Source organism: Sitophilus oryzae, unplaced genomic scaffold (assembly GCF_002938485.1).
Source record: "Sitophilus oryzae breed Bouriz unplaced genomic scaffold, Soryzae_2.0 scaffold_1436_pilon_pilon, whole genome shotgun sequence".
NCBI classification, from domain to species: Eukaryota; Metazoa; Arthropoda; class Insecta; order Coleoptera; family Curculionidae; genus Sitophilus; species Sitophilus oryzae.
Window position 1 is genome coordinate 4440956 of NW_022146100.1, and position 24319 is coordinate 4465274.

The 24319-nt window shown below is 33.6% G+C and overlaps 1 protein-coding gene across 2 annotated transcripts in view; it reads left to right on the top strand.

Annotated features, from left to right (window-relative positions):
- The window catches only part of LOC115876500 (receptor-type tyrosine-protein phosphatase kappa), a 113299-nt gene extending 100048 nt beyond the window's left edge, over nucleotides 1-13251 (top strand). The window contains exons 16-17 of one of the 2 annotated variants that reach the window (XM_030892301.1): nucleotides 8666-8801; nucleotides 12840-13251. In XM_030892301.1, coding sequence (XP_030748161.1) covers nucleotides 8666-8801; nucleotides 12840-12935 — 232 coding nt within the window. In that variant the 3' untranslated portion in view covers nucleotides 12936-13251. The remainder of the gene's footprint in view (nucleotides 1-8665; nucleotides 8802-12839) is intronic. The other variant, XM_030892302.1, reaches the window with a different exon arrangement.
- Nucleotides 13252-24319: the final 11068 nt, after the last annotated feature.

The window sequence follows — 24319 nt, forward strand, 5'->3', positions numbered from 1 at the left end:
ACGTATCGCAGAAACCTACGTTACGTCTGCCGTTGTGTTGTCGTGTAAACAAGAGTTAAAGCAAGTATTTTGACGTACGTAACGCAAATGGTACATTTGTAATTCTAAATTATTTTGTAAAACAATTTATTTAATTTTAAAACTGAAAATGGATATATATTATTCCATTGATTCCACAATAAATTTATAAAAGTTCGAAAAATGAAGAAAATTATAAATGGAAATTATTTTATTACAGAAAGTAGTCCTTACAACTTAAAATGCTTTTAGTAATAAAAATATTGTAAAACAGACACAGTTTTATGATTATTTATTAGATTCCATCTTTTAGAATCCTCATATGGATTTTGGCTAAGAACTAGCATTTAATGAAATAGATTCCAAAATGAATTTATTATGATGCTTAACATTTTCATACTAATTTATTGTAGTAAAATAGGCCCAGTTCTGTTAACTGGCCCCAAAATTTATGAAATAACTTAATTACTAGCCAGTTGTGGAAACGAGTTGTTTGTGAATTTGTACGTTCGGCATCATTCGGATGAAAATCGAAACTCCTTCGGCTCGATACGTTTGCGTTTTGCACGTACGTAAAGGCACGTAAAGATACGTATCACATATCCGTAAACGCAAGTGAATTTCTCACTGCGCAAGCGTACATGTCAAACGATACGTTTACGTCTATGTCTTTGGCCGTGCTTTAACTGTCTATTTATATTAAACTACATACTTTCTTTATTTTTTTTTATAAAAATTTTTCATTATATATTTTTTTATATAATTTTTGTGACAGTAAACATTCAATTCACTGTTCAAATATATCATCATCATCATCATCATTTAGCTTATACCGTCCACTGCTGAACAAAAGCCTCCCTTAACTCTAGCCATTTCCTTCTATTTTGTGCCACTTGAATCCAGTTTCCACCCACCCTCTTAATGTCATCTGTCCATCGACTAGGAGGTCGTCCTCTGCTTCTATAGGCCTCGTGTCTCGGTCTCCATTCCACAAGTCTCTTTGTCCACCGTCCATCTGTCATCCTAGCCACATGTCCTGCCCAATTCCATTTAAGATGTAAGACAGATATCACCGCATCTCTTACTCTTGTTTTTCGTATTGTATGATTGGGTATTTTATCTCTGAGTGTAACTCCCAACATAGACCTTTCCATTTTCTGTTGCATGACCTGTATTCTATGTATGTTCTTTTTTGTCAAAGTAAGCGTTTCGGCTCCATACGTGAGGACAGGCAAGACACACTGGTTAAAGATCTTTCTTCTTAAACATATGGGAATATCAGATCTCAGTATATGCCTTAGTTTGCCAAATGCCGCCCACGACAAACCTATTCTTCGTAGAATTTCGTGGGTCTGATTATCCCTTCTAATACCGATCTCATGCCCTAAGTATTTATATATATGCACTTGTTCCAAAGGTATGTTATTAATGTTTAAATTTCCACTTAGTACTAGGTTTGTCATGTATTGTGTCTTTGACAAGTTAATTTTCAAACCGACTTTTTCCGAAGCATCATTCAGCATATCCAGCATATTCTGTGCCTCCTGTATGTTGTCTGTTATTAAAATAATGTCATCTGCAAAACAGAGATGATTTATCAATTTGCCATCGATGTTAATTCCTGTTGAATCCCAGTTTATCATTTTTAGCATACTTTCTAGCACAGCAACGAATAGTTTAGGGGACAGTGTGTCGCCTTGTCTTACCCCTCGATCGATATTGAATTTATCTGTGCATTGATTTGTCGATATTCTGACGTTTGCCGTGGCATTATCATATATATGTCTTATGATTGAGGAGTATCGATGATCGATGCGACTCTCACTTAGTGTCTCTAGAAGCTTCCGCTGGTCTACCGAATCGAAGGCCTTCTCGAAATCCACGAAGACAAGCATTAGTGGTCTATTATACTCAATGCATTTCTCGATAAGGACCTTGACTGTTAGAAGATGGTCATTTGTTCCGTAACCTGATCGGAAACCTGCTTGTTCGCTCGAAAGAAAAAAGTCTATTTTATTTGTCAAACGCTTGGTGAGTATTTTAGTAAATAATTTGTATACGTGGCTAAGAAGGCTGATGGGCCTATAGTTTTTAAGGTCTGTAACGTCACCTTTCTTGTGTACAATAATGATGGTTGCGTTGTTCCACTGTGATGGGGTTATTTCTTCTTCAATGCATTTATTAAATAGGACATTTAAAGCTTTGATGATTTCTGGTCCTCCTTCTTGGATTGACTCTATTACCAGTCCATCGTCGCCGGCAGCTCTATTGTTTTTCATATCTCTAAGGGCACTGATAATTTCTTCCTCGGTTATTTCTGGAATTTCTTCCGACCCCTGATTTATTACCTTTCGGATGTCGGTTCTGATCCCCTGCTGTTTTGATGTGTAAAGTTCTTGATAGAAAAGTTTAATAGAGTGTAGGATTTCCTGTTTGTGTGTTACTATGTTGCCGTGCATATCCTTGATCTTTTGTATTTCTTTTCTTCCCATTGTACTATTTCTCAATATCTTCAAACTTTGATTCTTCTCTATGACTTTCCTAATTTTTTCCGTATTCTGTTGCCTCCTATGCTTTCTGATTTCTTTGGATATCTCTCTGTTTAAAGTTCTCTGTTCTTGTGTACTCTTGTCCTCCATATCTCTTCTCTGTTTCATTAAAAGTTTTGTTCTTTGATTCAGTTTTTGTTCTTTTACTTTTTTGGGACAACATTTTTCGATAGCCGTTTGAGTGGCCCCTTTGATGTTTTCGTATATTTCGTCTATCGTAGTAGTATTTTCATAATTTAGATTTGAGGCTATACATTCCTTATAAGAATCTTTATTTTCAGGGGCTACCCATTTCTTGTGGTTTTTCTTGTTAGTTCTTTCCTTCTTTATATTTATTTTTATCTCGGCTTTTACAATGCGGTGATCGCTTCCTATCGAAAATCTGTTTAATACACTTACGTCTTTGATTATATCTTTTCTATTGCTGATTATGAAATCTATTGCGTTTTTGGTTTTGCTATCTGGACTGGTCCATGTCCACTTTTTGCTGTTTCTTTTCTTGAAGAAGGTGTTCATTATATATAATTTGTTGTGGTGTGCGAAATCTATCAGTGTATCACCTCTTTCGTTTCGGCTTCCCAATCCATGATAGCTGACTGAAGTTTCCGCTTCATCTTGTTTGCTACCAACTTTGGCATTAAAATCTCCAATTAACATTGTATAGTGTGTTTTTCCATTTTGTAGAGCAGTGGATACATCTTCGTAAAAGTTCTCCAATTCGTCATCTGTACTTTCGGTAGTTGGTGCATATGCCTGAATAACCTTTACAGAGTATTTTTTATTTAATTTGATTATTAAACATATGACTCGTGGGCTTATGTTTTTGACATCTACAATCATATCTTTGTATTTTTTGTGGACTAGGATTCCAACGCCTCTTATGGCAGTTTCTTCACCTGAGTAGCATAATGTATTTCCGGACTTCAAAATAACCTGTCCCTCTCCTATTCTGCGGGCTTCACTTATACCCAGTATGTCCCATTTTATATTCTTAAGTTCTTCCTCCAGTTCTATAAGTTTTTCGTCCGATGACAGTGTTCTGGCATTGTATGTTGCAATATATAGTGAGTGTGGTCTTTGGCAGCTTCTCGTTATTTTTGTTGTTGGTGCAAGCGAATTTTTGCCTCCCCCAGAATCCTCGAGGCAGACCTTTTTCAAGGTGTGGGAGTTGACATTCGCTCTACCCACCTGGGGTACACTTTCCTTTTCTGTTTTAGAATTCGCCATGTCTTTGGGGTTTTTAGCCATAATCTTCCACGTTGGCCAAACGTCTTGAAAGATTGGATTTGATATAAACAGGGAAATTTTTTAGGTTTGGACAGGAACTGAGGATAGGACAATGGTTTCCCCTGTATGGAATTTGGAGATAAACCAAGGCTCACGTAGGCAGGGGCGCATCCCTGAAGTAGATCTGTCACCTATCGGGATCATAAATGAGTACCTACTCGCTACCATCGTTCAAATATATGCATTTTACAAATTAAATTTTTAAAATTAATGTTCAAATTTGGCGCGTGGACGATAGGCCCTCGACAAGGATAGACAGAGTAGAAGCACCGCATGTGCAACAAAAAAAAAGAAGATAAATGGAAGTCGTTGATATGTTTGCGACAGTTTCCATAGTGATTTACTTATCCACGAAGTATATATGATCTAGGAAAAAAATGATTTTTTTTGGGATGAAACAAATAATTTTAGAATTTTCCTAAAATATTCGTGGCTGAAAATTGGTTTTAAAATATAGGTATGTCTGTAAATATCTTCTTTGACATAAAATTAAAAATGTTTTAAAATTGGTTGTTAAACTTAACGCACAAGGTGTTCTATTTTTGTGTGTTTTATAGGGTTTTTCATTTATGAATTACTTCGTTTTGAATTATTTTTCGTTTATGAATTTTAGAAATATTACTCAAACTTATGTTATTTTAAGCGGGACACCCTATATATTATTTTTTTTAATACATTTGCATTGTAATGAGGTTCAGGGTCTATTAAAAATATGTTAATATTTTTTTTATAGTTCTTTCTCTTTATATACAGGGTGGCGCGCCTCATTCGCCTCGGTTGATTATACGAAAACGGAAAGATGTAGAAACAAAATATTTTATGGGTATATGTGGGGAGGTAATGTGCACAATTTAAAATTATTTTTAAATGTACAAGGTGTTTCAAAACTAAGATCCATACCAAAGTTATATTTTTTCTTATGGAACACCCGGTATTTTATTCCATTTTCGGATTCAAAAAAAGGTTTTTATTATAAGGGTTAAATATGTTTAAAATCTTTGGTTTTTGAGATATTTAAAGATATTTAAATTTGCTTGCTACAATAGAATAGATTATTAACACCCTGTACATTACTTTTCAGAATTAGTTCTTGTGCTGAGTTTAAAGGTAGAGAAATAAACTTTACAGAAAAATGATATTCCTTCCTTAAATGTATACAGGGGTATAAAAATTGCTGGTCTATTTTAAATATTTATTTTACATAAAAACTTCGTTATTTCAAATGCAACACTATGTATTTTTTTAAATAAATGGAAGCCGATTTAAATGCTCTTTCAAACTATATTACGGTTTCCTATACCTATCTGGCTCAGATTTTGAATAAAAGGTGATTTTTCAATAAAATTGTAATCAAGATATTCTAGTGACAGTTAGTAGCTATTTTCAAAATGGAAATTAGTTTATGGACTTATTTAAATTTATACCAGTTGACTTTTATTTAATTGACCTACAATAGTTTAATAAATAATATTTATTAAATATGTGTTTATTATTCTATCAAGAAAAACGAACAAGTAGTTCTTTGAATTATTTTACGATGACTTAGATATATGCATTTTCTATAAAATAGCCAATAACGGCAAATTAATTTTATTCACTTCCAACGACAGGTTTCTGCCTAATAGGTTTTTTATAAACCACACTACCAACTCTGCGAAATAGGACAAGAAGTTTTTCAAAGAAACGCTTATCAGGAAGATTCCTATTTGGATATCTTTGAGCATAATACCAAATAATATCACTAGTAACATATCTATTCGTTCCGCCAGCAGATACTGCTTTATTTTTCTTGATAAAATAATGAATACTTACTTATTAAACTATTGTAGGTAAATTTAAGTAAACTGTTATAAATTATAAATAATAATGTCCATAAACTAATGTCGACTTTGAAAATAGTTACTAACTGTCACTAAAAAATTGCCATGGCGACACCAGCCATCTTTTTTTTAAACCAATTTTATTTAAAAATCGTTTTTGATTCAAAATATCAGCTAGATAGGTATAGGAAACCCTAATATAGTTTGAAAGAGCATTTGAGTCTGCTTCGATTTATTTAAAAAAATACAGGGTGTTGCATTTGAAATAACGAAGTTTTTATATAAAATATATCCTTAAAATAGATCAGCAACTTTTGATAGCCCTGCATAAATTTAAGGAACCAATACCATTTTTCAGTAAAGTTTATTTCTCTACCTTTAAACTCAGCATAAGAATTAATTCTGAAAAGTAATGTACAGGGTGTTAATAGTCGATTCTATTGTACCATGCAAATTTATATATCTTTAAATATCTCAAAAACTAAAGATTTTAAACATATTTAACCCTTATAATAAATGCCTTTTTTTGGGCCCAAGAATCCAAAAATGAAATAAAATACCGGATGTTCCATAAGAAAAAATATAACTTTGGTATGGATCTTAGTTATGAAACACCCTGTATATTTTAAAATAATTTTAAATTGTGCATATTGTCTCCCCACATATACCCATAAAATATTTTCTTTCTACATCGTTCCGTTTTCGTATAATCAACCGAGGCGAATGAGGTGCGCCACCCTGTATATTTTTCCAAAATAACCACAAAGAAAGTCTCCAAAGAATATTTTATGAAAAATTTTCATATTTTACCTACTTACTTTTATACGAAAAAAAAAGAACAAATATATTTCCTTCTTTTGTATTTTCTTCTGTTTTCCCTCTTTCGCGTTGACATTCTAAAAAGAAGCATGTTTTTTTACTAAAAAAGGATTTGCTCGCTGACTTGAGATAAAGCTTCCTATTTTTCTTTGGAATTCTATTTGATAGACAACAAAATATTTCGTGTAGAGCTCAGGAAATTGCCTCTGCATATTTAATTTTAAATAAGGCATTCGATTTTTGAAGCAGAAATACAGGGTGAGTCTTAAATAAAAATAAGTGCAAATATTTTAGGGGTATTATATTTCGACCGCTGAAATACGATTATGTTTTTTTTTCGCGAAAAAAGAATCGCTCAGTGATCCATGATGTGACACTCTTGACTGGTTGTTGTTATGAAGGCTTTTACACACTGTAAGAAATTTGTTGGCTACTCCGAACTTTTTTATAATTGCCCAAAGTGCATCTCTGTTCACAGAGTCGAAGGCTTTTGTTAGATCGATGAATGCAACATAAAGTTTAGACTGCTGCTCTTTTACTTTTTCCTGTAGTTGGCGGATGGAAAATATGGAATCGACAGTGCCACGGTTGGTGCAAAAACGCGTTTGCGATTCTGGGAGGATTTTTTCTATATGTGGGTGCAGGCGATTTGACATGATTTTTGCAAGAATTTTTCCTCCAATAGCCAACAGTGAAATTCACCGGTAATTTCCGCAGTCTGATGCACTTCCTTTGTTCTTAAATATATTCACTATATTCGCATTGCAAAAGTCCTGAAGTACCTCTCCGCTTTCCCATATGACATCGAAGAGAGTCTTAAGGTGACCAATAAGTTCTTTACTTGCACACTTATAAATTTCCGCCGGGATCTTGTCACAACCAGCTGATTTGTTGTTTTTAAGCTATTTTATGGATGCAATTATTTCCTGTTCTGTTATTGGGGTATCTAATACATCGAGGCTGTTATACTGAGGTATTGTGTTTAGTGCTTCCATATTGGGGTTGTTTTCCTGGTTAAGAATATGGCTGTAATGCTCTTTCCAGCGGTTTCTAATTTGCTCTTCCTCTTTTAGAAGTTTGCCATTTTGTGCCATGATTGGGCAGCTTACCTTCTTAGTTGGACCGTATACTTCTTTTACAGCCTCGAAGAATTTACAATAATCGTGATACGTGGCGTACTCCTGAATCTGATTAGCCTTGTGTGACAACCAATCATCCTTTAATTGGTGCAGATTTCTTCGCAGCGTGTTGTTGGCTGCTTTAAAGTTATCTACCAGCCTTGGATTGTGTGGATTTGCAGTGACTGCTTGCATACAAACAATTCATTTTCACTACAGCGGCAGAGCAAAAAGAAAACCCAAAAGGAAGCCGAAAAAATAATCGCGGTTAAACTGGTCTTGGGATTTAATCACTTATCTAAACAAAATTTATTCGAAAAATTAGATTAGCTGATTGGTCCATTTCACGATGAGGGAAATAATCATGTTTAAACGCACGTGCCATGTACAACGTTTTATCTACAACCTACAACCTTTTTGCCCTTGTATAGGTACCATTTAAGTTGTTTTAACGCAAAATAATTGTTTAATGGAAAATAAATTTCTTGCAGTTTTTAGGTATATAATAAAATTATATATAAGAGTTTCTTGCCTTGAACTGCTAGTATAGAAATTAATTCCACGCTGTGTTCGACATAATGTGGATCAGATCAACCTGCTCTCACTACCGGTTTCGGGGCCCTACCCCATCATCAGGTGAGCTTGGGCGTTTCCACAAAATGTCGAGCACAGCGCAGAGTATGCAAATACTTTGTGCAATGAGTATACAAATACTTTGCGCAATGGTAGTACTTTCGTACCACTGAGGCAAAACTATCGTTAGTAAATAAAGGCTTTTTTCGGCTAGACTAAATTATATAATGGAAAATAAATTTCTTGCAGTTTTTAGGTATATAATAAAATTATATAAGAGTTTCTTGCCTTGAACTGCTAATATAGAAATTAATTCCAACGACCCAATCTCGCCTGATGATGGGGTAGGGCCCCGAAACCGGTAGTGAGAGCAGGTTGATCTGATCCACATTATGTCGAACACAGCGTGGAATTAATTTCTATATTAGCAGTTCAAGGCAAGAAGCTCTTATATAATAATTGTTTATTTATATATATACAGGGATGGTAGAAGTAGGTGTGGAATATACTGTGCAGCAAACGCGTGCATAGAACAAGTGATACAGCATGGTGAAGTGGATATTTTTCAAGCTGTTAGAACTGTAAGAAGACATAGGCCTCAACTAATAGAAAATATAGTAAGTAGAGTTGATAATAAATTTATTTGATATTTTATAAGATTGTGTCTTAGTATGGAGTAGCGTTTGATGATCTAATTTTAAGGAGACTGTATTTTACTTTGTGAATTATGAAGTTTTGATTTTGAAATGTTAAACAAAAATTTTGCAATTTTCAGACTTGATATAATCTCATTTTTTACATCTATAAATGCTAACTTGAAAACGAATGTCAAATATTTTTAAGTATCACAGTTTCCGCAGAACGGCATTGTTAAATTAAACCGAACACATCGAAATTAATTAAATCGAATAATTGTTTAAGTGATAATTTCAAAAGTCAATAACTCGGAAACGGTTGGTTTGAGGTACATTGTGTGTATTTCGATTGTTGCTTAGAATTGAAGGGAGAATTGAAATATGCAGTAATATACAGGGGGTTCCATTTAAAGAAATAAAACTTTGATGTGCCACGAATGTATGACCGACCCTGTATACTTAAATTTATTGTCCGCTAATAGATATTTAGAAACCCTATAATTTTTGTATTTACATACATACATACCGCCATTACTCGCTGACGAGTATTTGACACGCATCAGAAGATGGTTAGGCAAGGCGTTTTCTTTCATGAGCTTTTCTGTGACTGAAAAGCCCGGTACGTGATGTTATCTCTCTTCCGCACTCCGGACATTCAAAAATCTCATTGCTTTGTTGCCTCTTTACTTTTTGGTTGTCGCTGTTAACTGACTTTACAATTCTTCTCCATTGTGGTCTATTGTGAGCTGCCTCTTCCCACTCATTCTGCTTGTTAATTCCCTTTAAGTTTTCGTGGAAAATATCCTTGAACCTTTTGAGTTGTCCACCCGGACTCCTCTTACCGTCTACAAGCTCACCATAAAGCAGAGATTTTGGTATTCGGTTTTCTTGCGTTCTGCATACGTGACCAGCCCATCTTAAGCGGGACTTTGTAATAATGACTTCAATACTCTCGCAGTTAGCTTTTTCAAGGACCGATACGTTTGAGACATGATGGAACCATTTTATTCTTAAGAGTTGTCTAAGATGTCTCTGTTGTAACTTGTTTAATGCGTTCATGTGTCGGCGGTACGGCATCCAGGTTTCGCTTCCATATAACAGGGTGAGAATTATTATCGCAAGTTTCGTTTTTGTGCTCAAGTCATTGTAGAAAACCCTGTCTTTTAATTTCCAGAATGCTCTTTAGGCGCTGCTAATCCTATGCTGAATTTCAGAGTCGATATTGGCCTTTTCCGAAATCAAACTGCCGAGGTAATTGAATTCGGCTACATATTCCAACAGCTCATCTCCGATTTTTATAGCATTGTTGTGATCATCCGGGGGAGTGCACATGATTTTAGTTTTATCGATGTTCAGCTTAAGTCCCAAGGCCTCGTATGCCCATGTATATGTGTTCAACATTTCTTGCAATTGCTGTAACGTATTTGCAACTAGAGCACAGTCATCAGCATATTGAAGTTCTGTGATGAATTTTGTACGTGTTTTTGCCCTGAGCCTTTTTATGTTGAACAGATCGCCGTCGTATCTGTATCGAATGCCCAAACCTCTCTCCTGCAGTTTGCTGTCCACTATAATATAAAGCGCTGCCATGAACATATTGAATAGGAGAGGCGACAAGACACATCCCTGCCTAACGCCTGTGTTTGTTAGGAAGGGATCGCTCAGATGATCCATGATATGACACTCTTGATTTGTTGTTGTTATGGAGGCTTTTACACACTGTAAGAAATTTGATGGGTACTCCGAACTTTTTCATAATTGCCCAAAGTGCATCTCTGTTCACAGAGTTGAAGGCTTTTGCTAGATCGATGAATGCAACGTAAACTTTAAACTGCTGCTCTTTTACTTTTTCCTGTAGTTGCCGGATGGAGAATATGGAATCGACGGTACCGCGGTTGGTGCGAAAACCCGTTTGCGATTCTGGGAGAATTTTTTCTATATGTGGGTGCAGGCGGTTTGACATAATTTTAGCAAGAATTTTTCCTCCGATAGCCAGTAGTGAAATTTCTCGGTAGTTTTCGCAGTCTGATGCACTTCCTTTGTTCACTATATTCACTATATTCGCGTTGCAAAAGTCCTGAGGTACCTCTCCGCTTTCCCATATGACATCAAAGAGAGCCTTAAGATGACCAATAAGTTCTTTACTTGCACACTTATAGATTTCCGCAGGAATCGCGTCACAGCCAGCTGATTTGTTGTTTTTAAGCTGTTTTATGGAGTCCTTTATTTCCTGTTCTGTTATTCGAATGTCTAATACATCGAGGCTGTTATACTGAGGTATTATGTTGAGTGCTTCCATATTGGGGTTGTTTTCATGGTTAAGAATATGACTGTAATGCTCTTTCCAGCGATTTCTGATTTGCTCTTCCTCTTTTAGAAGTTCGCCATTTTGTGTCATGATTGGGCATCTTGCCTTCTTAATTTTACCGTATAATTAATATACTATAATTACCGTATACTTCTTTTACAGCCTCGAAGAATTTACGATAGTCGTGATGCGTGGCATACTCCTGAATCTGACTAGCTTTTTGCGACCACCAGTTATTCTTTAGTTGGCGCAGGTTTCTTCGGAGCGTGTTGTTGGCTGCCTTAAAGTTGTCTGCTAGTCTTGGATTGTGTGGATTTGCAGTGACGGCTTGATGTGCTCTTGATTTTCGTTAAACCAGTCTGGTTGTTTCTTTTTGTTGGATTTTCCCAGTATTGCTTCGTTGGTTTTGTAAATCGCATCTCTTAGTTGTGTCCAGCCATGTTCAGCTTCCACGATTGAGATTGAAGTTATCGGTGGAAGTTTTTGCGGTACCTCTTATATTTCACCTAATAATTATTAGGTAAATTAATAATTAATCGACCGTTCCGATACATATCAGCGACCCTGTATAGGGCCTGTCATTACTTTGTTTCGCTAGGGCTTCTATTATTGCCCTAGGATATATTGTGTTAAAATTTTTTGTAATGCTGTAATATTGTTTTACACTCTCCAAAATATCCTATATGGGTATTTCGCCATTGCAAGAAAATCTACAAAATAAAATATTTCTTTTTTGTAAACACTTCTGCGTTAATCCAAACGGAAACTAGTTGTCAGAAGTTAGATTTACAGATATACAAATTTGCCTAACGAACAAAAAGATGCTTACCGTTTCGGAAAGTTTATCTCTTTCCGTCGTCGGAAGCAAAAAAAATACAAAAAATAAAGAAAAAAACGATTTAAAATATTTACTATTCGATACTATTCGAGAACACTTTACTTTTTTTAAAACAGATACGTCTCCAAAAACCGTTGACGTTCTGTTAAAATGACATTATATCAAGTTAAACTTCAAAATTAACAATTACTACCTGATAACAATTACTTAATAAGGTAAAACCAAAAAGCCCCAAACTTTCTGTACGATTATTTTTAAATTTTACGTATGTTATGTTTATTTATGTTATTTCTTTAAAATCAAAGAAGCGATTGCCATACATTACTAACATCTACAGATGCATGAGCAATACATTAATTTTTATTAGATTGAATTAAAAAAGCCTCTTTTATCTTTCTCTTAGAGGCTATCGCTTCTTTCATTATAATTTTGGCGTTATTAAAATTTATTCTGTGCCCTGTGTCCCTTGAATGCTGACAAATCTTAGATTTGTGAAAATGTCCCTTTCTTAAAAAATAATCTTTATGTTCTTTAATGCTAACATTTAAGGGTCCAGATGTTTCACCAATGTAAAATTTATCGCATTCACATGGTATTTAGTATATTACATTTTTTGTTTGTTGTTCTGTATTCATTGGTTTAGTATGTGATAAAATGGATCTAAGTGTATTTTGTGTTTTGAAAGATGTTCGTATGTTATATTGTTTTCCTATCCTTCTTATTTTTTTCCGAAACACCAAGTATGTATGGAATTGTAAGTTGTATATGTTGTGTATTGTTATCATTGTGTCTATGATTTGGGGTTTGTATTTCGTAATATTGTTTTTCACTTTAATACAGTGCACTAATAATACATTTTATTATCTCTTTTCAGACTGAATACAAATACTGTTACGATGTCGTCCTCCATTACGTCCTCCATTACCTTAATAAGGATTTAGAAGAGCTTAAGGGAAAAAATAAACATTAGTTATTATGTATAGACAAACATGCCATTGGGAGATATTTTCTTAACTTGATACAGCCGGTATATAACTAAAATAACATTTATATTTATGAAGAAAGAAATTATTGCAAAAAAAGGTCTAAACAATATTTGAATATTAAAATATACAAATTATAAAAAGTTTATGTTGTTTTGAGAGAAGGAATATACTCCTAAAAGTATACAAACATTAGTGTACTACATTATATATAATAATACACATTTTCATTAAAACGTATACATATATACAGGGTGTCCTAGAATTAAGTGCAAGTATTTTAACTGGTAGTGTAGTTCGACCTCAGAAACACGCCTATGAGTTTTTTTCGCGAAAACTCGGTATTTTTTGAAAAAAATTTTGGAATTTTTTTTTAGTTTTTAGTTAAAAAACATAATTTCTTGATAATATGGCAACATAGGTAGTAGAGTAAATTTACAAGAAAGAAAACCCAGAAAAGATCCAGTGGGTCTCAAAATTTTAGCAAAAAATCATTTTTTTAAATTTTCAAAGTAAAATAACTCCGTTATTTTGGACTTATTTGAAAAACGATAAAGAGAAAATATGTTTCTTTTATCGAAATCTACCACCTCTTAAAATACTTGCTCTTATTTCTGGGATACCCTGTATATGACGATCATACTAAATAAACTTCTAGTCACGTGATTAAGCTTAATCGGCACAGCGTTGCCCAAGTTTACATATTTTCTTTTAATCAATATATTTTAGGAAACAAAAATAAATTAATTTTAAATAAATAAACAGTTATTATTTACATTAACAAAACTCACCTCCTTAACAGCACTTAAGGACCGGTACTACCGTTTTCGGTTCAAAATATTCTAATAAGGTTACGATGACCTTTTTGTAACGACTATTAAGCTGTCTTGTACGATTTCGCATTAAAAGAGGTTCTAAAAAGAACAATGTTCGACTGCAAGGTCTGCTAGTAAATTTTTTTAATCTTAAAATATCACAACACCATTCATTTAAACCAAAAACTCGCAATACAAAACTAAAGTGTCAAAACACATGACAATGTTAGGAAATAAATAAATTAATGTGGCAACTTGGCATTTTTTTCAGCAGAGCTACCACCTGAATCCGCAGCGAAAATTTAAATTCCAGTTAGTCAGCCCGGCGCCGAATTACGTAACAATGAATTTAAAAATCGCGCACTCGATTACGTAACTGGAAGTTTAATTGGTATCGCTTATAGTTTTCTATTTCTATAAGCAAGCTTATATGATTTTTCATATGTTTATGTATTTATTAAGAAACAATATTTTTTTTCTATGGCACTTGATCTGATCATTATTACTTAACTTAACCAGTGGCGCGCGGTCCATGGAGTAAGGCCAATAGTAACCTGGCAACAAACAAAGTTCCTACCAGCAGCGTTCATACAAATATACTTGAATATTAATCGTTTTAAAATAGGACAAAATATCCTAAATTCTGTAAGAAGTAATAGATCAAGAAAATAGGTCTTCAAATACGAAGCTTTAGTAAAAACTTGAATTTTTGACATAATTTACTTTAAAAGATCTAAAAACGAATTGTGATTTTTTTTTTAAATTTATCCCCGAGAAGGGATGAAATAATAGTTATTTTTTATACAAGACGATAAAATAGTGTTTTATCGTCGACCGAAAAGATTAAATCACGAGCGATGAAATCGCGAGAGAGAAATTATCATCAGAGTAGAAAAAATATTGTGCTGGGTTGGCGTTGGTTTATATGTAATTTGACAAATAAATAAAAAATAAAGCTGTCTCATGGCTGTCTCTTTAGTTGTCAGTTTTAAGTCAATATTTTTTAATTCTTTTTCCTGTCGATTGCTGATTGAATTGGAGCCCGAAATAGCTCAAAACGAAATAATAATAATAAGCTTTATTCATAACTATATGGAGATACATTATGAAAGGGCGAAAGTGCAGTCTTGCTATTAAATCTAACCAGACTGTTTTTACACTCAACCCAAAAAAACAACAAAAAATATATACATATATACATATACACACGCCTTATCACTAAAAATCTAAATCAAAATAGTTATTAAATTATTTTCTAGCATTACCAAAATCTGCTAAACAAAAATTATATTTTTTTTCGACATTAATGTAATAACATTGCTTAATATTTCTAGTAATATAATTATACTTAATCCAACAATAGAATTTGCTATCAATCCTACCAATATCTAATTAAACAGTTAAACAAGATATATCCATAATAAGGGCTAGTTTATTTGTGAGAGATGCTCTTTTAATAATCTTCTGAACACATATAGTGACGTTGCAGATGTTATCGTACGAGGTAATGAGTTAAATATCTTGACTATATTATATGAGAAGGAACGCTTGAAAATTGCCAGTCTATAGGTAGGAGAAGTGAGATTACCTTTAAATCTTAAGTTTAGGTTGTGCACATCTTCTCTAAAAGATATTTTCTGGTAGAGGTATTTAGGATGCTTAGAATATATTAATTTATAAAATAATAAGGAGGAATGCATAAAACACCTTGTTTTCATATCAAGCCATCCTACTTCTTTTAGCTTATACGAAACGGGTTGTTGTCTTTTAATTCCGTAAGTAAAACGTAAACTATATTTTTGGATTTATTGTATCCGTCCCGAATCAAAAGCGGTAAGGCAAGGTCCATAAACTACATTGCAATAATTAAACTTTGATAAAACTAGAGTATTACACAACAGTAGTTTGCTTTTTTGGTCTAATATATCTTTTGAGTTGTTTAAGATTTTAAGATTAGTTATTGCCTTCCTAATGCTACCCGTTACATGTGACTGAAATCTGAGATTGTTATCTAATATCAAGCCAAGATTTTTTGCCTCTGATTTAACTGGTATTGTTACATTGTTAATTTTAATGTCGACCATATTAGTGATATCCTTCCTATATTTTGATGAACCAAAAAGCATGGCCACACATTTATTGGGGTTTAAGGTCAATGAATGATCCTGAGAAATTCCATAAATATTCTTAAGATCATAGTTAATTTTGTCACAACTTTCTTTAACTAAGTGTTTCGGGAAGGAGTAAAATAGTTGAAAATCATCGGCATACATTTGTGACTTACAATAAGTTAGAAATTTAGGAAAAATTGCTGTATAAATGTTATATAATATAAGACCCAAAATTGACCCTTGTGGCACTCCTCGAGTTAGAGTGCGGCATGAGGATGACTGATTTTCCAGTTTAACAAATTGTTTTCTGTTATTGAGGTACTATCTAAAAAAATCCACAGCTGAACTAGTTAACTCAATATGTTCTAGAATCTTAGTTAATGCTTTGTGATTCAGAGCATCAAAAGCTTTACTATAATCTAGTAATACAAGTAAAGTAAATTTGTCTTCGTTTATTGATCTAAATATATGATCTGTAACATTTAATAAAGCGGTAGTACAGCTATGTCCTACCCGAAATCCGGACTGTGTATCTGGCAGTATATTATTGTTTTCAATGTGATTGACCAATTGAATTTTAATTACATTTTCTAATATTTTTGATAACACAGGCAATATACTAACCGGTCGAAGGTCGGCATAGGACGAAGGGTTTATGACCTTAGGGTGAGGAATAACCTGAGCAACTTTCCAACTCGCGGGAAATACAGAATTTCTTAGGCAAAAGTTAATTATATGGCAAATATATTTTAGTATAAATGGACAGCACAGCACTGAAAAGTAAATTACCAACATATATTCAGGCTGAGAAGACAAACGCCATATCCAAACTACTTCCATTTAAATCCCGAATAACTTATGAAAAGGAATACACAAATGTTCAAAAATGGAAGCTATTAAAAAACGTGAGAGAAGAAATAACATTTTTAACCTATCCTCGCTGTTAATGTATCATTTAATCTACCCTTGCGGTTAAAGAACTATTTTATCTACTATTTTTGATAGATATAAGGCAATTTTAACAGTTGCTGGAAAAATTAAATAAAGTATTTTTTTCGAATATATCAAAAATTCAATTATTACCAAAACTTCGTATTTCAATGTCTATTTTCTTGGACTAAAATTTCTACAGGGTGTTCCTCAATTCTTGGATTCTAAGAAAAAAAAATCATATGAATATATCTCCTAAACCTCTAAACTTTTCAGAAACAGGGTGGTAAAATTTTCTATTTTTTTTTTTTCAAAATATCTCTGATTGTATATTTGACACACGTTTTTCATGCATCAAAATACTAATTTAGATATACAAAAAAAATTGTTTTATTTCTTAATTTCTGTCCTGTTTCGTCCAATCTGAACTGACGAGAGCAGTGAATATCAAACGAGGAGTTAGACAGGGATGTGTTCTTTCATCACTCCTTTTCAATGTCTACTCAGAGGAAATCTTTAACAAAGCCCTCGAAAATGATGCTGGTGGAATACTAGTTAACGGCATACCACTGAACAATTTGCGCTACGCGGACGATACAGTCCTTCTCGCTGAAAACATGCAAGACCTTCAGAATATGTTAAATAACGTCATCACAACTAGTCGAGAATATGGTCTGACACTCAATGTTAAGAAGACCAAATACATGATTGCCACTAAAACTGGAGTGCCCAATGAACATCTTTACGCGGAAGGCGAGGAGCTCGAAAGAGTAGAGAGGTATGACTACCTGGGTACAAGTGTCGACTGCACCGTGGATTATTGTTCAGAAATAAAGATTCGCATTGAAAAGGCCCGTGCATCCTTTGTGAAGATTAAGAAGCTGCTCTGTAGCCGCGGTTTGAGCCTAGATCTGAGAACTCGTATGCTCAAATGTTATGTATTTCCAGTCCTTTTGTATGGTATGGAAGCTTGGACCCTCAACGAGCTTTGCGAGCGGAAACTGGAGGCCTTCGAGATGTGGACATACCGTAGGTTATTGAGAATACCATGGACAGAACATGTAACCAACGTGGAGAAGAATGGGGAACGGCGTAGAGATACTCAAGGAAGTAAAAAAAAGAAAATTGCAATATCTCGGCCCTATCATGAGAGGTCCCAGGTATGAGATTTTGCAACTCATAATTCAGGGAAACATTGCAGGAAAAAGATCTGTTGGAAGGAGAAAAATATCCTGGCTCAGAAACCTGCGAAAATGGTTTAATGTCACGTCATCTGACCTATTTAGGGCCGCAGCTTCCAAGGTCAAAATAGCAATGATGATAGCCAACCTCCGATATGGAGACGGTACATAAAGAAGAAGAAGTACGTGTGTCAAGTTTCATAAGGATATCTATAATAACATCAAAAAGAAGTTTTTTTTAGAAAATTTTACCATCCTGTATCTCAGAAATTAATATGTTTAGGACATAAATTCATATGAGGTTTTTCTTTTAGTCCAAGAATCACGCCCTTAAATATTAGCATATGTCATTAAGGAACACCCTGTATGTACCACAGGTATTATAATGCGTTAACAACCTATTATCCCTCTTTGCCCTTTTTTGCCCTCGGTAATCAACTTTGCCCTCGGTAATCAACACCCTTTTAATTCCCTTGATATATAAATAACTATTTTTCTGAAATAGCAGTACTAAATACAGCAGTTATTTAAAATACACAACTTATACTATTATATTACACCATTTCTACGTGAGATATCTTGACGTGAGAATGAACTAAACAATCAAATCCCCATTTTCCAAGGTTTTGACAAAAAAAAACGTTTCTGCGATGTTCCAGCTCCAATTATTTTATATTTAGCGCGCTTAATCGAGTTAAGTTGACTTTGACATCTTGCCAGTTCGTGCTGAAGTCCCTAGCTGTGGTGGTATACGCGTAATAAAACTTTGAAAACTGATTTTAATTAAATAAACGTAAACTTTGAAATTATCCAACAGCGAGGCTTTTTATACTTCACAATAAATTTAAAAAAAGTTTCGTGTTGACGAAAAAGTTTCGAAATTTGTTTGGAATTTCATATTGAATTAATATTAATTTTTGTTTAGTAATAAAAATTAATGGTATAAAGCAGGGTACACCCGCCCTTGTAACTAACTTTTTGGCGATGAATAATGTTTGGAAACTTTTTTATTTGCTAGAATTTTTTGGTCGATAAAAATGTTTTGAATACAGTTTTAAATTTCGAAGAATTTTTAGTTTTTATCTCTTTGTAGTATATCCCATTAAAAACATAGAATGTAAAAAATATCAAGTCTCGCAACACAATTCTTCCACTAAAAAAAGTTGAGATCTCATGTAAAACCAAGTCAGTTTATTTTATTTAGGCTGTATTCCGTTGAAAAATCAGGCAAACCAGACCGTTAAGGCCCCTACAGACGGACGTTTTTGTACGCGTTTATGTACGCGCGTTCAAAAACGTGCACTAGCACTGAATACAGATGTCCAAGGAAGTGGTTGAGTTAGCATTGGCAGCAGTGGCGTGTACTGCTGTGCTTCAAACGAAAGTTAAAAAAAATTAACCTAATCTAAATAAATAAACTCCCTAACCGCCATATGTGGTGTAAAGAGTGGCTTCTTCAACGCTAAAGGTTTGGTCATACGGTAATTGTTGCATATACGGTTTTCGGCTATTTTTGGATTATATAAGAACATTTTTATATACTCACATTCTATTGTCCTTAGAGATTGCAAATATGCTGGGGGAGAAGAGAAATTGTGTTTCTTTAAGTATTTTTTCAACCAAACAAACTTACGGGACCGGAGAGCGAGTAGGGGTGCTGGGCGGGGTAAAAACAATATTCTGATTAAATATACTCATAACACAACCATTTTACAATCCCTTAATCAAGCTTTTAATGTAAAATTTCTTCAAAAAAACTATGAAGAACTGTTTTATTCAGAAATCATTGGCAGGTTACATTGAAGGATATATGCTGACAGTAGTGAAGGTTGAATTTTGACAAACATTGTGAATTGATGTATAGTTGCCAAATCAGCTAATAAATTGTCCTGAATTTCATGCGTCCATTTTTTCAAAGGGAAAAATGACGTCATAGGTTTTAAAATGTTTTTATTTAATTTTTTACTTACTTTAGTTTAACATATTGGTTAAATCGCCAGCAGCCAGCTGTATAGAGAATTGCTTAGCTATAGCTCTAGCAATGAAAACACACGGTTTGGTTGGTTTTGTTTGGTTTTATTTTGGTGGGTTTTGGTTTAGATTGTGTTGGTCTTGTTTGGTTTGATTCTTTGTTTTTATTCGTATGTTAGAAAATGTTTTCTCTTATTTTACCAAAATTGCATTTTTCCTCAACTCAAGCTCTTTATGTTTGTCTCGACAACATTAGAATAGACACTTCATTTTATAGAAAATTCAGTGGAACTGGCAACACTGCTTTTCCTTCTGTCGGAAAATGCGATTTTTCTATATTTGTATGTCATGTTTTACCCAGTTTGTACCATAGATAAATGCAACAAGTTTAGATTGGAAAGCCCGTAAAAGTTTTAGGTCGCGAAATTATTTTGGGTCGCGACCGTTATACGCAATCTGGCGCTGCTATAGCGGTCGCTAAGAACAACGGCCAAACAAAAACAGAAATAATTTTCTCTTGTCAAAGTCAGAATCTTCAAAAATCATAATAATCTTTCAAAATCTAAACCGCTCTCATTAAAGAAATTCCGAAAAGTGTTTATAGCGTCCATTTTCAAAGTTATTATTGCTATCTTGTGAGTTTAAATCAAGTTTTATTTACTCCAATCGGTGATAATTGTGAAAAAGTGGCATTAAACACTTAAAAAGCTGTGCTGTGAACTGTGAACTGCAAAAACCACCGTGGATCGTGGCATAACGTCGGTTTCCAATGTTTCATAGGTATTTCATACATGCGTCCTTATATAAAATAAAGTTTCTTGTATGCAACACACTGTATTTTATTTATAAAATTAAACGAAAATAATAATAAATTTGAATAAACAATATTTGGCGATATAATTCCGGAAAAAGCCGAACCGCTCCGAAATTTTCAAAAGTTTTGGGTCGCGACCGTTGGAAGAATAGCGCCAAATAGTGTTTACATTGTCCTTATGGGCACTTTCCAATCTAAACTTGTTTCATTTATCTATGGTTTGTACGCTTTTACCCCGCCCAGCACTCCTATTCGCTCCCCAGTCCAGTAAGTTTGTTTGGTTGAAAAAATACTTAAAGAAACACAATTTCTCTTCTCCCCCAGCATATTTGCAATTTCTAAGGTCAATAGAATGTGAGTATATAAAATGTTTTCCTTATAATACAAAAATAGCCGAAAACCGTATATGGAACTGTTACCGGTCATAGTACCAAAGTGAAGGAACATACACTTCCCAACCAGATCTCTTGGAGACAACAACCTTTTTATGTAAATCCTCCCCGAAGACTGTTAAGTTTAGTTATAACTGAAGCCTTTAGTCGCGTTTGGCTGAACAACTTGTAGCTTCCTAACCAGCTTTGCGTAAGCCTCGTTTTTTTTAACTACGGTAAAGAGCGGTTCCTGAAAAACATCGGTTTGATACGGAACGGTTTGGTAAAATACTGGAAACGTCAAATGTTGACGTTTTCAAAATTTCAATACCTCTATTATAAAATGTATCTTTTATGCAATTTTAATGTACCTATTCTCTGCTTTTACGTTTGCTTCTTCTTTTCAATGGAGTTTAATATTTAAAAGTACTTTATTAATAAACTGTTAAACTCGTTAGTGAAGATTTGCAGGTCCAATATTAAAACAAATCAATAATAAATAAACAAATCTAATCAATATTTATATTTTTGTAGCTTACAAAATATTCACGATTACTTGTTGTCTTGTTTTTCATGTTCTCTTTAAATGTTCCTGACTTTAAGAAACAATGGCTGCATGATAAGTTTAAATGGTCCTAAAAAGTCATGATATTTATTTACCTTTACTGCCTACCTCCATTGCTTTTGGATGTAAATACAAAATATTATTAGAAATTTTAGAAATTAAATGAGAATTTCACTCGAACTTATATTTGCTTGATTTCTGTCACATAAATGACATTGATTGGCAAACAAAACCAGAAAAACCAGCCTTCTCGCGCTGGTTAGTTTGGTGACAGTTATAACCGAATTTTTCATGAACCGTGTTCCGTAATAAGAAAACTTTCAGGAAACCGATAGAAACGGAACATAAAACCATAACCAAGTTAAGATTGTTCAATATGTGTTTAAAGAAAAACTAAATAATAAAATCTAGTCACTAGTCAATGCATAAATATAATAAAAACGTTGCTAGGTGTCAAAAATATTGTTTCTTAGTCAAAATAACTTCTTCTACTACTTCTACGAGAAAACCAAGCGCAACAATCTAGTCCAAAACGGCCAAAAATGTCTGTGACTCTTTCTAGATATAACGAAAAATGACCTATTTTGTGGTAAATAAAGAACTATGTTACTTACATGTATAATAATGATAGTTGTACGTACTATATTTTATTACTTTGTTGCTCCCATTTATGTGTTAAATTTCTTAAATGTTAAATAAAATATATGTCTACATGAACTCTGTCTTCTATTTTTACTTTTCTATTTTTATACCTGGAATGGGTATCCTCCAACGATGTAAGACACTCGAAGAAATTTCGCAACAATCGAGAAAAATCAAAAGAAAAGATTTACAAGAAAAAATCATTTTTTTGGAAATTTTCACTAGTAATACCACTAGAGGTTGTAATAAAAAATTTCCGGATTTAATTTAACCTCGTGTGGTATTCGGTAAGACAATTCCACACCAAATTGTGTTTGAAAATCAAATAATTAAAATGTATTTTTCGATTTTTGGTCGACTTGATTATTTAGTTACTATGGCAACTAAGTGACACCCAAACCTAAAAACTATTTCAGTTTTGAAGCTGTCAAAAATAATAATATAATGGGTTCTTAGCATATAAACTGTTGATTTCTACTGATTGTAGTAGCACAAAACTGCCATTTTAGGACCTAAAATATTATATTCTTTAATTTTATAGTTACTTGGGCTTACTACAAGTGGTAGAAAATCATAATTTAAAAGGTTTTTCGGAACGCTGCATGAACAGATTTACAGCGCGTCACAGTTTTGGCAGCAATTTAGACCTTTAAGTTGTTGACTTCTACTCGTTGTAGTTGCACGAAAATACCATCTCAAGACACAACACAATATATTCTTTAATTTTACATAAGTTTTGAGTAACTATAAGTGGTAGAAAATTACTTTTTTGCATTTTTATTAACTGTTCATAAACGCTTTATTGGTAAAGTAAACGCCACGAATGTTTGGGAGTGATTCATCGCTTGATGAAGTTAGAATCGACATGCGCGCTATCATTTTTACATTAAAAACGTAAATTTTTACCGCAGACGTAGGTTTTTAAAGGCCCGGTCTAATCATCTGCCTGCGCTCCTCCTACTTATTCCAAAATGTCAGCGTGATTGACAAAGGCGATACTATATCGCGTTTCTTTGATTGATTCGTTTTTGTGGGTTAGTCCATTGGTGTGCTTGCAGTGCGACCAATGGAGCATTCCATTTTATATTTATAACCAAATATATGTTTTGACAAAACTTTGACAGTTAAAACAACAAATTACAACAGACTATATATTGATTATTATATGACTTGAAACACCATGGCACTGGAATTAAGTTTTATGTAACCTTGAACAGATTAGTTCACATGGTAGCGACCGATGAATCACTCCCAAACATTCATGGCGTTTACTATATGGAATTCATAACCAGCGCGCAGCGTTAGCAAGCGTCAATCATAAAAGGCTGTGATCATCGTATTTTTACAGTTTAAAATATCAGAAAAACTCGCGTTTTGTTGTAATCAAGAATATTGTGCAACTTGAAAAACCAACAAAATTGTTTGTTTTAAAAATGAATCTGTTTGAAAATCATACTACATGCAAAATATGCGTGAAATTGTCTGATGTTATGATCAATCATCGTGCGATGACTTAATGACCCGCATTAATAGAGGATTGTGGCTCCTACTTGAAGAAAGAAAATTTGTTTCGAATTGTTCACGAATATTTGCATCTAAACTACTCAAAATTCAAAGTGCTAAATGGAAAAAAGGTGAATAAAATAGTGTCTAAATATTATATATTACATTTCATTAGACATAGACATTTAATTCAGTCCATTTCAAGTCCTACATTTTCGCCATTAAGAAGAAAGGAGGTGTCCAAAGAATATAGAAAACATCTCAACTTTGTAATTGAAATGTATCACAATTATCATGTAAAAAAATAAAAACCAGACTCTCAAAAAGATATTCTGTCATTATAAACGTCAAACAATTTCCAGTATAATTCGCTGTTGGGTACCCACAAGAAAAAAATGTTCACTAAAATTTATCCGTTGCCATGGTGATTTGACAAAAAAACACGTTTTGATTGGTTAAAAATTACAG